This window comes from Callionymus lyra, chromosome 19 (assembly GCF_982586985.1).
Source record: "Callionymus lyra chromosome 19, fCalLyr1.hap1.1, whole genome shotgun sequence".
Classification (NCBI taxonomy): domain Eukaryota; kingdom Metazoa; phylum Chordata; class Actinopteri; order Syngnathiformes; family Callionymidae; genus Callionymus; species Callionymus lyra.
In genome coordinates this window covers 14,625,910-14,641,012 of record NC_141836.1, presented here as the reverse complement: position 1 = coordinate 14,641,012, position 15,103 = coordinate 14,625,910, and the positions used below count along the sequence as shown (strand labels likewise).

The window sequence follows — 15,103 nt, the reverse complement described above, 5'->3', positions numbered from 1 at the left end:
TATTGAACCCATAGTTATCACTAACATTTGAAATGCTAAGTACATATCAAATATATATTGATGGGGGTCAATAATATTGGCAAATAAAATAAAATCACAATATGGGTGTGAGGGAGCTGCTTGGAGGTGGTCTGTGCCCCTTTTTATTGATTTAATTAAGTTTGAATGGCAAAAATGATTTGATTTAGTGTCCACGTTCTTCAATGATTTCTATAATGAAACATTTAATTCATGTCTTATAACTATACTTTTCCCCCTCCTTCATATATCTGGGCCGTGTACCCCTAAAATCATCTTTAGCTTCAGAGGTGTATTGTTCAAATTCAACTTCTCTTTCTCACTAATCTGCGTTGTAATGCGCAATCTTCCTGTTTATTTTGTGATAATGCGATTCACAGAACCATTTGTATATTAATATTTCTCAGACCCAAACTACAGATGAAATTGTTATTGAGGTCAGCAGGAATTTGTGAAACCCCTTACAAAAGAAGGGGGGTGGAGTGTTCAGAGATTTGGAAATTGAAAATACAAATGTTTTTTACAGCCACACACACATATACACACACACACACACACACACAGAGACAGCTGGTAAGCGGCTTACGCTTCAGCGGCGTATGACAGATTTCCCATTATAACCATTCAGCTCAGCTGCAGTGGAAGAGCTACAGAACCATCACGTAATCTAGATCCAAACTGTGAACCAGAACAAATAACTCCCTTCTGAAATCCCCCTGTGGCCCTTTCCTACAAATGATCACTCTCCAGCTGCAACAAATGCAAATAATCATTCACAATCATCAATTATTTTGAACAAATCAATCAGCATTCTAGTTCAATACCCTTTAAAAGGAAACAATAACAGCTTTTATTACTACTTCTTGTCTATTTCACAGGAAAACCTTAAGTAGCCACAACCTCGACATTTAGCATGAGCTTCCAAAACTAGCCAAGAAAGTGACAATGATGTCTTAACTTCAGCACAAAATCATCCATTAATGTCATGGTAAAATGGTAATTGAGTCTTACTTATGTAGCACCCAATGCGTTTTACACTAAGTTACACATTCACCCATTCACATACACAATCATGGGACTGATGGGAGTAGGCCGCGACGCAGCACACCAGCTAAACAATCAGGAGCAACCAGGGTAAAGTGTCTTGCTCAGGGACACAACGCCCCAATCTCATCCGCATTTGGGATTGAACCCACAACCTCTCAGGCCACTCTACCGTTTCAGCTATGACGCCCCAGTCCACCTGTTTTTGTACCAGCCCACTTCATTTGGCTCTGTCCCCTTAAGGCCGAAAATGGAAGAAGGGTGTCCCTCCTTTTGTCAGCAGACCGACTAGTTGTAAGTGCGCTTTCTTGTCTTTCTGCCTGTTTTTGACAACTAGGTCTAAGTGGAATTCTTCTGCAACCATTCTCCGTGAGTGAACTGCTGCACTGGGATATTTGTGTGTCATCTTCTCACTGTCTGTCTCTTTACTTTAGGGTCTCAAAAGGCTTACAGGACGATGTGGTTTTCGATGTAGTAGCACTGAGTAGATTGCACCAGGAGCCAACCCTGTCTCAGAGCCGGAGACACATGTGTGCGAGTCTGAAGTTCAGTTGTTTAAACACGAGTTGGCATCGCATCGGCATTGCACTTATTCTTAGAACCTTGGTTATATAGGTAACCCAGAGTTTTCTACATGATACAGAAAGATACATTTATTATATTTTATTTAGTTTTTGCAGTTTTTTAAAGCATGTCTTGCCTCGTTTTAATGTGATTCCTCAACAGTTTTTGCCATTTAACCCAATTATTATGTCATTTAAATTGTGGGTCTTCAGTTTGGCCACATGACCCTAATGTGTTATTTTGATACACATTTCCTCTTCTGCTTCAACTTTAGAGTAAACTCTGACTTTATAACGTGTCTTTAGATTTTCACACATCGAATAAGAAGAACATTTCCTGGCCAGCGGGATGTGAATCCTAGTTTACTAGAGGACACGGTGAAGGCTTTATCTCCTCGTCTCACCCGACTGGACCGTGCGACTGTGACAGAAGGGAGCGGTCAGCAGTTTGCTCTCTATCTCTTGCAGCACAGCTCCGCAGAGACCCTCGGACCTCCAATCCATCATCCTGACTCCCGGTGTTGAGTCGCTGAGGAATGTTTCACACATCCCTCCATCATCCAATGATCTGCTCTTCCAACGCTAACGGTGTAGAAGTGAAGCTTTGTGGGCAGATTTCCAGTCCAGATGCTTCGGAGATTGAAAAAAAAAAAAGCTCTTCTCTGAGCGTCGGTGGATGTTTGTTGACCCCGGAGTTAAGCCGAGAGTTCATCACGGAGGAGATATTGATAACACGAGCGGGTCAAACTGAGAAAAGACGGGGGAAAAAAGTCTTACTTGTTGGACGTTGTGGTGCTGAAAGGACCACGAGTTTATTGATGATATGCTTTCACCGCCTTTCACTGTTCACAACAATACTGCTCACAAGACCAGAGAGTCTGAAGGGGGGGGGGGTATAGAAAAGCTCAGAATATAAATATGGTGAGTTAACATGCATTTTTTGCTACTTCAAAGGCTGGTGCTTGTAGGAGTTGAGGGCAAAGGTCAAGGCAGATCATACAGTACTTTGTTTCACAGGAGAGAAGCTGAGAAATATATGAGAAAACACATAGAAAGCGGAGGAAGATATCACGGGTAAAGAAGAGGTGATCGTAGATATAGTGGGAGGTGGCCAGCCACAAGTCAACACATCTGTGTCTCTTTAAGTTAAAATGTACTTTTTTTTTTGTTACTTCGACTTAATTGTAGTTTACAAACTGTACACGGGTCGTCCGACGGGGTCCCGAGAAGAGACCACAGAACGATTGCCCCAGGCTTTTACACACACACACACACACACACACGCACACACACACAATACTTAACACACTCACTCAAACACGCAGACAACAAGTTAATGCTTCACAACATCATGTACAAGGATCTTAAAAAAAAAGAAGATATTTTACAAGGAAATCAATGGTTCTCAGTGGTTTTTCTAAGGGGAACACTGAGAGGAATAAAATAACCCCACAAGGTGGCGCTGTCCTTCATTTGTTTTCCATATGACACAAAGCGAGGAGAAGCTGGTGGCGGATGGAGTGACGTTGGAAGGGAACATGGTAAAAAAAAAAAGAAAGAAAAAGTGCCAAGGTCAAAGTCAATTCAAGTAACGTGTGCTCTGTACACAGGGTGGGCGATTTAGAGGGGCAACAAAAAAGAGGGTGGTGGGTGGGGTTGGGGGTCCAGCACTACTGGCTCTTCCTGTGCTCAGTGAGGTTGGGAGGGTCCGCGGGGGTTTCTGCTCGAGCAGCTTTGGAGAGAGAGTCCAGCCACTTGGCCTGAAGGTCGGCGTCCTGGGCACTTAGAAGCAACGTCTGCTGGGGGTGACTGAGCCGGAGGGCGTGTCTGACCTCCGACTTCTCGCCCGACGGAGGCACCGCGCTGACTTCGAACCCGGGTAGAGGCACCGCCCGGGCACCCTTCAGCTCCTGAAAACAGAATGGGATAATATTGGTGCAAACTGTTGCAGTGCATTATGAGATTCAAGGGAGTGTCAGTAGTTTTAGCAGCGGAGATTAGCTGCTGCTCCTAGTAGGCTAATGCTAATGCGTGGGCCTTAAATTCACACAAAAATGCTGTTTTTTGTCACAGATAAAGATTCATATTTGAGAACCAAGGAGAGACATTGTTTTCTCAAAGTTAATCCCATAATAGAGGAGCAGAGGCGAAGAGTACAGTATGTTAGTATGTTTTTCAATCACGTTCAGAAGCTAAGGGTGCTGGTTGTCGTTTGTTTATTGAAAAAAAAGTGTTGTTTTTGAAAACAGTGGGAGTAAATGTGGCATTAGAAAGTGAAGAAAACACTCTTTCGCTTTCCCTCCATCAACAGAGAGCGGCTCCAGTTAATCCTAATCTTTAGAATAGCAGCTTTCTGCAGCGGGATGTTCCCCAGCAGCTCAGACTCGTCACGACGACTCCTGGAGAGCTCGCTCAACACTCTCTGAATCTTTTGAGGAAAAATCTCTTTTAATACACACACACACTCTCGTGAGGATGTTTGAGATTAGAAACGATATTCTGGATGTTTCTGTGCTCTCGCACTGGGGCGGCAAACATGATGTAAGATGAGTTAAATCCTCACGGACTGATCGGATCGACTGGACTTACACACGGACACGTGAAAACGCAATTGACTGGCAGCTTGAACGTGACAATATGATTGGTTCACGTGGCAGCGTACAAACTTGACTGTAGAAGAATTGAGATGAGCTCTTACCTGTCCACTGTTCTGCAGGTACAACACCAGCGGCTCCGCCCTGGTTACAGCCGCCCACACCTTCGTCCAGCTCTTCCCTTTCTCCTGAACTTGCAGGTGACCAGAGAGCAGGCAGTTCTCTCCACATAAAGATGTTTGTCGCTGGAGATCAACGAGTGAAACCACACAATTAATAACCCTTACTTTGTGTGTTAACATTTTCTAAACATGTGTATGATTGGATGTCGAGATACTTTAATACTATAGAAATAGATCAGTCCCAGTATTGAATGGTCGAAAATAATCATTTAAATTGTTTACAATGTTATATTTTTATTTAGCAGTAAATAATTCTTTTGAATGATCAAATTTAATATTTTTTAAAGTAAAGTTGGATTTTTTTTTATAGAATAATTTAATTAATAATTCAAATATTAAAAGTTAGATTTTATTTTATTGAAATGTATTACAATATGTAATAATTTAATGCCCTACATTTTTAAATTACTTTTAATAAAAAATGTTATTTAAATAACAATAAAATATTTATATCAGCAAAATCCTGCGCAGGGAGTGTAAAGAAGAAAGAAAAAAAGAAGAAAAGTGTATTTTTGTCAAAAGTATACGTTGACAGCTACAGATTCAGCGTTAAAATGCATCCTGGATAACAAAACCTGTCTACAGCACCTCCAAGCGGCCATTGTTGGGTATCGCGATTTTTTCCCATTATTTCAATAAAAAGCAAATAAATGATAATTAATGACAAATAAAGATGAAATATGGGTTAAGAACTCGGTGACCCCTACTGAACACACCTATGATCGGTGTGTCGAGTCAGCGTGAGCCTGCAAATCCATAAATAAAATCGTATTATCATATTAGAGCAGGATTAGCCGCTGAAGCTAGCGATGCTGTAGACACACTCAATTATCTCCGATATAAATAGGCTGAGATTAGAACATACTAATGTCATGACCTTTTGGACTCGATAGTCTACAATATTCTGTACATATTTTGCTTCAAGTAAATCTAACAAAGTTAGATTTAAGTTCACTTTTTAATCATAAAAGGCCAGTCCAAAGTCCAGACCAAGGGCCATTCACAGCCAAAAATAAAGTGTCATCAAATACATTGTGTTGTGTTAATGAAAAGTACGTAAATCTACACTCTAGTCTACACAGAGTTGCATATAATGTTTGTTTTAACTCAAGAAGCCACATTATTTAACAGGGACTGAATTATACCTGAAATAATATTAAATATTAAATAAAAAACACTGTTATTAAACCAAGATAAAGTTGTAATTTATTTAATTAAAAAATATAGAATACATTAGTTTTAGAGCTGTACACTGATGTCATAAGGGCCACATAAACCCAGTTAAAGGTCCGCATGTGGCCCCTGGGCAGCACTTTAACTGGGTCTTGTGAAGCTAGTGGAGATGGTTGAATATCTTTTTCATCTGTTTTACAATGTCGTCTGTTACCTCCAGTGCAGCTTTCTTCCTCTGCTCGCCTCCACTGAGACTCTCCAGACTGAGACTTGCTTCAAAACACTCTGGACACACACGACTCGTCTTGTTATCGAGCGTCTTTGAGCATTTAGCGCAGATGGCCTGCAGGGGGACGGAAAAAAAAAACACATTTCAACTTGGCTGGAAACTAATTTGCCCGTCGCCCAAAAACCCATCCTCAGAACTCACCGCTCCACAGGACTTGCAGTGGTGTTTACGTTTGGTGAAATTGAAGCTCTCGTTGCAGCCTTTACACGTCTGCTTCTCCTTATCCTTTTTCCTGGAACTTTTCTGTTGATGGAAAAAGACTTTGAGCCTTTAAGAACTTTTTTTTAATAATCTGTGTTTAACCAACGTTTCTACAAACCAACAGAGGATGAAAATTATATATAACAACAACAAGTTTCACTTTAATAATTAAAATAAAGTACCCTTTCATGGAGTCGTTCACCATCGGAGTCCATAGACGTGTTCGACCAGAACCCCTAAAAGTAAAACCAAAAGACGCTTTAATGACTTGTAGTGACATAACGCCACCACTGGGTGTCAGTGTCAGCCAACTAATTCGTTGCCGTCTCTGACAGTTGGACGAATTCCAGCCACGACAGACCCAAAGTGGGTCAAAGAAAACCCAGAAGAGTTCGATGTAAACTTTGACTCCGCACCCCCTATTAGGTCGCGACAGAGACCCAGACGTGTCAGAGACGTCTTTACATTTCGTTCCAAACATGGAGACAAAAAAAGGCGTCGCAGCTTCCTGTGAGTGAGCTGATGATTCAACCGGTTAATGAGAGGACTAACTGAATCTTGGACGACTCACCGGTGACTCGGGCGGATGGTCATCCTCCCGGGAGAAGGAGCTGTTGAAGGCTTTATTGAAGGTCTCGCTGTTCTGCTTGTGTCGCTCGATTGTGGACAAGATGACCTGAATTTAGGAAGAAAAAAAGGTGTCAAAACCCTTTTGTCCTGATTTATAACTTTAATTTGGCTAAAAAAAGACACTTGCCTGAATCCAGTCTTCCTTCTCCTCTGCTGTCCTGTGAACATAAAATATCTATTCAGTTGACGGTTCTTTGCATCACCACAAGTAACCTTCCCCACCACAGACTTAACAACATGGTCGCTCACCTCCAGGCTGCTCTGGAATAAAGCTATTTTGGGAACTAGTCAGACTCCGGCTCCAGAGACACCACAATAGATTGAAGGTGAAATGTCTCTAGACGGAGCATGTCTGATGTCATCAATATTTCAGGCTTTTATGCTCAGAGGATGATGAAAAATGATGAAAATATCATAGCACTTGCATTTTATGTTGTGTATTTACTAATTATTTTATTTTTGCAACGCCTGTTCAGTTGTTCCTTGAGACATTTTTTTTATCTTTCGAATATATTAAAACAGACATAGAGAAAGTATATAAAATATATTTTTAATTAATCAAATTACGTCACATTTTGAATCAGTTTTAAAAATGTTGTTTTTTGCTAATTAACACCATATATAATTTCTATAGTCCCCACTATTGACTTTATATTAGATATTTATGAATTATTATACAACTTATTATTAGTATTTCTGAAATAGTTTGTTGATTTATTTTAAGATATAAACAAACCACATAATTGTCTTTATTTTAAATGTGTTTAAATGAAATCACTCTGCTATAAAGACAATTATGGATCTTTTCCTACGTTTTATTTATTTTATATTGACTTTAACAATACACTTTCTGTTAGGTTTGGTTGATTTCTTTTTTTTACCTCACGTCTAGCATTTTTTAAATTTGAATTAAAATAGTTTATTTAGAAGAGGACAGTGCAATTTCATAAAAAACATGATTACACATGGTTAAAAAAAAGCCAGGATTAGCCAAAAGGCCAGTTTACATCTGTAATCCCCTGGGCTTGATGTAAAAATGCAATTAAATTACATTTTAAAAACACAATAAACATACAATTTAATACAAAATCCATATGCAAACACTTCCTATATATTTTTCATTGTTAAAGTGATACAAAATGTAAACCTTAGTTTGTATAAAGTAAGTTTAAAAGTGGGAGCTTTAAATTCAAAAGTTAAAAGTGTGTATTCACCAAGAGTTCCAGGAGTTTTTTTCATGACCGGCAAACTTAACTAAAGTCAAAATTCTCAACAATGAATCCTAAGAATTATATGCTTTTGGTTCATAGTAAAAAAAACAGTGCCTTTTTGAAAAAAAAGGACAGCAAAAGGGAAATAAAAAAAGAATAATAAAACAATGTTTGCTCCTTTGATGATTGGCCCACTGTAGTAAATAGTCTTTTTTACTTTTCGTTCTATATTAACCTTATTGTCTACCCCCCTCATCAACACTAAGTCTGGTTCTGGTCGAGGTTTCTGCCTTCTATAAGGAAGTTTTCTCTCGCCACTGCCACCTTGTAATTCACTCAGTTGAGTTGCTGGGATCTGTTTTTTTTCCTCCAATACTGTTTTAGTTAAACTGTAAAGTGTCTTGACATATCTTTGTTATGATAAGATACTTTAAATAACATTTAATTGAACAAAAGGTCATATTTTGCTCTTAAAGCGGCGAATCCTTCACAGTATTCTCTACCTGGCCTGCAGTTCCAGTGATCTCTGCTTTCCTATGATGGCGAATGTATGCGGAAGATTCTGCTTCACGTTCGGCTGCACCTGAAGTCACATGAAACAACAAGTTAGATTTTCTCCCTCCATTAGAGACGTGAGACAATGGATCAGAACCTCCATGCCCGCGATGTCGATCCTCTCCCTGACGCTGAACTTCTGACCCATGAGCCTCAGTTTAGGCACGCAGTACAGCACCATGTTGTTGAACTGAAGCAGACAAACATGGATTAAACTCATGTCGTGTTTGTCAATTGTTGTCGTTCCTCACCAGGTAGAGGTAACGGTCTTGTGCGGTGCCATTTTTGGCCGACATCTTCTTGATGTGGCCCTCCTTGATGAGCTCGTTGGCCGGGTTCACGATGTCCTCCTCCCCCCCGAGCCGCTCGTACACCTCCAGCAGCTTGTGCATCTTCTCCTGGAGGACGGGAGGTTAAAGTGATTTGATTATGACTCAGCAGAGACTTTCATTCAGACATTTTCCAGAGAGGCAGACAGAGAGAGAGCATCGTATTTCCTTTATTGACTCCTCGGCTGAAATTGCATTCAGGGATTTGAGCTCGGCATCAGCGAGACACAGGAAGGAGGACGAGCGGTGCGGCGGCGCGGTGAAACCTGAGGCAGGAAGCGGCAACATCCTGCCCCGTGCTCGGTTCTCAGACACACTTTTAAGACAAAGAAGAGAAACTTTGACGAACCATTTTCTTGATGGCGGCGTTGGAGTGATTGGCTGCCGTTGAGATCAACTCTAGAGCCTCTGAAATGGACAAAAACATCCCAGATCAACACATGCTTAGGAAATCAAGGTCAGCTCCAGATGTGAAGTCAGTCACAAACACAAGAAAAATGAACTGAATGTTTAATTAAAGGGATATTTCTAGAGAGAAGGGGTCAAGGGGCAGCCTGGGGTCAACATACAGCCCAGTTAATTGCATTTATGCTCCACTGATGTAGAAATGATTTATTTGACCTAAAAACAAATTTCACAAGTAGTTCTAATTTTCACAAAGTTCTTTGTTTGGATTATTTGTTGCTCTTTTTTCTTCATGTATTTTTGATTGACATAATAAAGCTTTTTATATCATACTAGCTAAAGTGCACGTCATTTTTTAGGTATTAAAAATAGATTTTTTAATAAACATATAACCAAGAAAAATACAGTACATCAAAATCAGTTCTTTATAGATTTTGTCATCCCTTGCACTTTGTTCTTTTTATTGCCCTTATTATTAAACACAACATAGGATTTTTTGAGTATAAAATACACAAAAAAGAATCAATAGAATATAGATTGTATTATTTTCATGACATATATTGTGGTTATTTAATAAAATAAACATTAAGAACTAAGAAGTAAATAATGAAATTACAGAGCTTTATCTATTATTTATTATTTATCTATTTATTTTGATGGATCTACTGACTCCTTTAAGAAACATCTTAAGACGTTTTTATTTGTTCAGGCTTTTCCTTTATTTTCTGGAACTCCTGTTGTGTTATCAGTTTTATCTTGATCTTTAAAGTATATACTTTATTGAGTATTGTTTTGATTGTTTAAGCGCTTTGTGACCCTGGTCTGGAAAAGCGCTATATAAATAAAAATGAGTTACTTAATTACTTATCTCAGTACAAAAAAAAAGATCCTTTGATAAAGACTCACTCTCTGCGTCTTTCCGGTCGAGTGCATCTTCAGGAAGCTTCCTCAGATAATCCCTGAGCAGCAGCTCGTAGCGAGGAATCCTCTGAACCGGCTCCAGCATGTGATGCTGCAGCGTCAGGTTCCCGCAGACGTCCTGCTTCTGTACGTTCTGGACCACACTCTTGAACTGAGACGACCTCTGCGTCCACGTGTTGACCAGATCCATGGCCCGGTCGAAGTTCTTCACGTACTCCCCGTACATCTTCATGAACGGCGCCAGTTTCTGGAGGATGTCTCCGATCCGAGGGTTGGAGTTCCTGCAGCGAAGAAGACGAGACGGAATTAAACATTTTAGAGCCGGCGTGGGATTTATTGTTGTTATTAAATGTAATCAAATGATATAATATCATGGTTATTACCAGTAATTACATGTTATTACAGCATGAGTATCATAGACGATTGATTAGTAATCTTTCTGATTGGCCCTTTTCAGGTAGGTAGTTTTTTACTTCCAGTAATACCACATATTCATACACAGCAAGTAAAAAAACACTCATATTAGTGGCCAGCAAGAGCTTTGAAGTTTAACTCAATATTGACTTAAAAATAGCTTAGATGTCGACATCATTTCCTAAAAAATAAATTGTGTCTTGCGCAAAGTACATTTCTGTATTTATTTTTAGAGGGTAAATTACCCTATAAATAATAAAAACACACTGACACACATTCTGTTCAAACTTGTTTTAACTCTTTGTATTTATATAAAATATTTGGCCAAGGACTTGGACTGAGTTTAAAAATGGTTGTCCCTTGAATGATGGAGTTTGACCTTCAGCGCCCTCTGCTCACCATTCTCCTGTAATTCGAGTCTTGAGCTCAGGAAGAAGAAACTTGTCGTGGAAGCAGTAGATGGAGGAAATGTTGGAGAAGATCCCTGTGATGACGTCCTGAGGGATTCCAGCTTCAGTGAGCTTAGTGCAAAATACCTGTGAACCCAAATATGTATCAATATCCAAATGAAAATAAAATAAATCAATAAATATATACATGTATATACACAGGAGAAAAACCTGAAAAATATTTATATAAAAATATTCTCTGTATAAAACATTTCATTAATTTGAGGTTATTTTTAAAAAGAATATCTTCACATTATTTAAAACAGTGGTGAGAATTAAAATGTTTTTAGAGCCAACATTGACTATTTAAAAAAAGCCACCAAGACAATAAAAGAAGGGAAAAAACGATTGATTTTGTAAGTGCAGACTTAAATACAGTATATATAAATATATGTTTATAAAACAGATAAAAATGGTTTAAGTTATTATCTTACTCTATATTATTGTAATACGTCCAGTTTAATTTAATTGTAATCATAAAAGAAAAAATATAAACTTGACAATAATAATAATGATAATAAAAATATGATAACTAGAAGTCTTTTTTTTAATTAACTTAATTTATTTTCTGAAACAAGAAGTGAGTTCCGTGAGACAAAATAACTAGTTTGCTGTCAGAAACTTTTCATCTAATCGGTAAAGGGCCACATAGGGGCCCCTGGGCTGCAGTGTTTGCATAAAATCAACAGGTAAGACTAAATATTGTCTATTTAAAAATATTGTTTCTGCTTCTGTACACAACATATAAGTGCAAAGGGCAGACTTCTGCCAAGCAGCTCTTATACACACGTATAGTTTTTACCCAATACAATTGCACTTTGTTAATTTATCAATATAATTTAATGCTTTTTTTTTTTAGTTTAAGAGCTCAAAAGGGCAGCAGATGGCAGTAGCGTTCTGGAACTCACTAGCACAACACACATCACGCTTAGAACCACAAACTAGTTTCTTTAAATAAGCAATGTTTTCCAAAAATGTAATTGTAATTCTCATTGTAAGTTATTTGCTCGCAAACAACACAGAAAAATACCTCCTTAGCCGAGGGAATAAATAAACCTAGTGTATATAAAAATGGATGTCATTTCAAACCCTTTTAGTTCGCAGGGAAGACAGCAGAAGAGCAGAGTTTCAATGGAAACAATGTCAAAGTGTGGTGTGACAACAACAGGAAGTTGATGGTGAGTTCGTCGCTATGAAAACTATTGTTTGGTTGCCACATATTCATGTGTTAAAACAGACACAGCGACGCAGGAAAGAACATTACTTCACCTTCATATAATTACCACAAATATTTGATTTTTAAGACGTAAAAAAATGTATGCGATAGCTTTAGCTACGAACGAATGGGAATCCTTTAGTCACAACTAGCACAATAACTTGGGATTTGTGGTTTGAAAAAAAGGTATAAAGAATTATTCATCAAAAATCTTGACGATGTTCCAGGGAACTACGTTGATGTGGATGACATAGAAGCCTACGAAGCACGTGCACGGACACCCACTCATGTTTACTGCTCTGAGTAATCCAGTCCACAGAGGGCACTTTGTTCTTGTAGATCATAGTGGACCGTTAATCCAGCCATGATCACAATCTCCTAAAACCTCCTCAGGATTTTCATTTTTGGATGGGAAGGACCGCAGACGTCATCGGGTTCACTGACCTGGTCGAGGAGGTCGAGGCGTCGGACGTAGGCTTCCTCGGTGTGGAGAAGTTCTTTGGCGATGTTCAGGAGTTTCTGAGTCTCCGAGCACTGACATGAAGAAAGGAACGAATAAACATGTGACTGTTAATCACACTGAATATAAACATGGATTTTACAACCTTATAGTGTGATAAGAAATAACATCATCAAACAATGAACAAAAAAAAAACATGAAAAAACATCATCAAACAAATCACTGTCAAACAACCTCTACCTTTTCTTCGTCAGTATTATTAATAATAATAATAATAATAGATTTTTAGTAGAGACATTCTTAGCAGCACCAGTTACAGATAAACACCTATGAAAATAACAAAATTCCAAAATACTATGTTGTAAAAACTTCTGGAAATACGCAAAAAAACACAACAATAAGATATAACAATATGTAACAGTAAGATATGCAAAATAAACTATTGATAACAATTAAAATAAAATCTAAACTATACAGACCTTTATATAATAAACAGAATATACAGAAAAAAAGATATTAAAACCAGTTATTAACAAAAAATAAAACAAGTGTATTGCTTCTACCTTTCCGGTAACACTTTAGAATGGGCGACACATATTAATAAATAATTAGCTACTTATTAACTGTGTATTCACAGCAAATTTACCATGTATGAACCATCATGAAGTACTAACTCACACCTAGTTCATGGTGACTATATTCTTCACTTAATATCATGATATTAGGGGGTTCACACTGAACTACACCTTCATTAACTGTTGATTATTAACAGGAAATAAATGATGACAACTAGCTTTTCTATATTCATCCCTTATTAGGTGCAGGGAACATGAAAGAAATAATTAATTATATATAATACTGTCTATTTTAAACTATAACTATATAAATTATAAGCAAATGATTGCTTCCTAATTACTCAAAAACTCAAAAGTATTTGTAATTGCATTTATTTTCCTGTTTCAAAGTGGCAGCATATTTATAATTCATTCACGAGTATTGAATAATAAGAATGTCATTAATATTTCTATATTTGTTATTCTTTTTTCCATTGAAGGAGACAGTATCGTTTAAGTGAATTTACTTCTGTTATGGTACCCAATAAGGGGGTCAACATAGAAAAGCTAGTTGTCATCAAAGTCTATCTGTAATAACATTTTTATTTCCTGTTAATAACCAGTGATTAAGTTGACATGTAGAGCTGCAGCTCAGGCCGACACATCTCAGACAAGAGACTGCTCTATTTTTAGTCTGTTGTTGGCACACACACTCACACACGCAATCGTCCAGGAAATCAAGCGTGAAGACCTCGTCTCTCTTCATAAACACAAAGTTAAACTTCCTTTTTTTTTTTTAATCGCACGTACAAGAAGCAGTGGAGTTGTCAGTCCAAAGCAACTCTTCACCGGCTTCAAAACACTATCTCTGTGCGACTCACATCCCAGAACGAACCCTCATCCTCCAAGACAAGGCTGCCATCACACAGCTATCAACCTGTCAGCTGGAGTGACACACACACACACACACACACACACACACACACACACACACACACACACACACACACACACACACACACACACACACACACACACACACACACACACACACACACACACACACACACACACACACACACACACACACACACACACACACGCACGCACGCACACACACGCACACGCACACGCACACACGCACACGCACACGCACACGCACACGCACACACACACGCACAAGGACGAGCGACACAGGCGGACGTCAAAACAGCCTTCCTCCGCACAGCTGCTGCCACCAGGAAGAGAAGGAGTGACGAAAACTTTCACCCCAAAAAATGGGTGTGTGAAGTCAGCTGAGACTAGATAGTTGTGTCCGTGATATTCAACTCTGAACATTTCTAAATATGCCCCTCACTTCAGTGCTATGATACATTTTTATTGTCAAATTGTCATCAGTTTATTTGTTTATTGAAGTTATAAAAGCTCACCCTGTTGCAAGCATTTGTGGACGGATATAAGACAAATGTAAAATGTCTGTTGTATTGATTGTTGAAGTCATAAAGGAGTTTTATTTTGACATCTGTCGAACGCTAGCCCCTTCCTGTTCAATTCAATTCAATGTTATTTAAAGTGCCTTATTATAACAAAGTTTTGGATAAGGAAAAACAGATCCCAGCAACACGTCAAGACGAGTCTTTTTTCATCACACAGAAGACAGGCTTACAAATATGCTTCAACTCGTCCATTAAATATAAATGAAAACTGTCATTTTCTACTCACCCTCATGTCGACTAAGGGTTGGGATTATTTGCCGAGTAATCTGTTCCTTTTTAGAGTTACAGACAGAAATGTTTGTTCATTTTAATGTAGCGACTGGAGCTCAGTTGTCGTCTTCTTTATCTTCGTCCAAAAAGACAAACTTAAAAATATCCAAATACCTCCATAATGTTTAC

At 38.4% G+C, this 15,103-nt stretch overlaps 1 protein-coding gene across 1 annotated transcript in view; it reads right to left on the bottom strand.

Moving 5' to 3' along the window:
• Window positions 1-1,724: 1,724 nt before the first annotated feature.
• fgd (faciogenital dysplasia) overlaps window positions 1,725-15,103 on the bottom strand; it is a 52,125-nt gene continuing 38,746 nt past the window's right edge. Inside the window, exons 5-18 of the mRNA XM_087781197.1 lie at window positions 12,639-12,728; window positions 10,929-11,065; window positions 10,101-10,396; window positions 9,139-9,197; window positions 8,712-8,858; window positions 8,558-8,650; window positions 8,409-8,488; window positions 6,822-6,852; window positions 6,636-6,740; window positions 6,247-6,300; window positions 6,005-6,106; window positions 5,789-5,917; window positions 4,324-4,464; window positions 1,725-3,535 (exon numbers count right to left, since the gene is read on the bottom strand). Of these exons, the coding sequence (XP_087637323.1) occupies window positions 3,296-3,535; window positions 4,324-4,464; window positions 5,789-5,917; window positions 6,005-6,106; window positions 6,247-6,300; window positions 6,636-6,740; window positions 6,822-6,852; window positions 8,409-8,488; window positions 8,558-8,650; window positions 8,712-8,858; window positions 9,139-9,197; window positions 10,101-10,396; window positions 10,929-11,065; window positions 12,639-12,728 (1,704 nt within the window). The 3' untranslated portion in view covers window positions 1,725-3,295. The remainder of the gene's footprint in view (window positions 3,536-4,323; window positions 4,465-5,788; window positions 5,918-6,004; window positions 6,107-6,246; window positions 6,301-6,635; window positions 6,741-6,821; window positions 6,853-8,408; window positions 8,489-8,557; window positions 8,651-8,711; window positions 8,859-9,138; window positions 9,198-10,100; window positions 10,397-10,928; window positions 11,066-12,638; window positions 12,729-15,103) is intronic.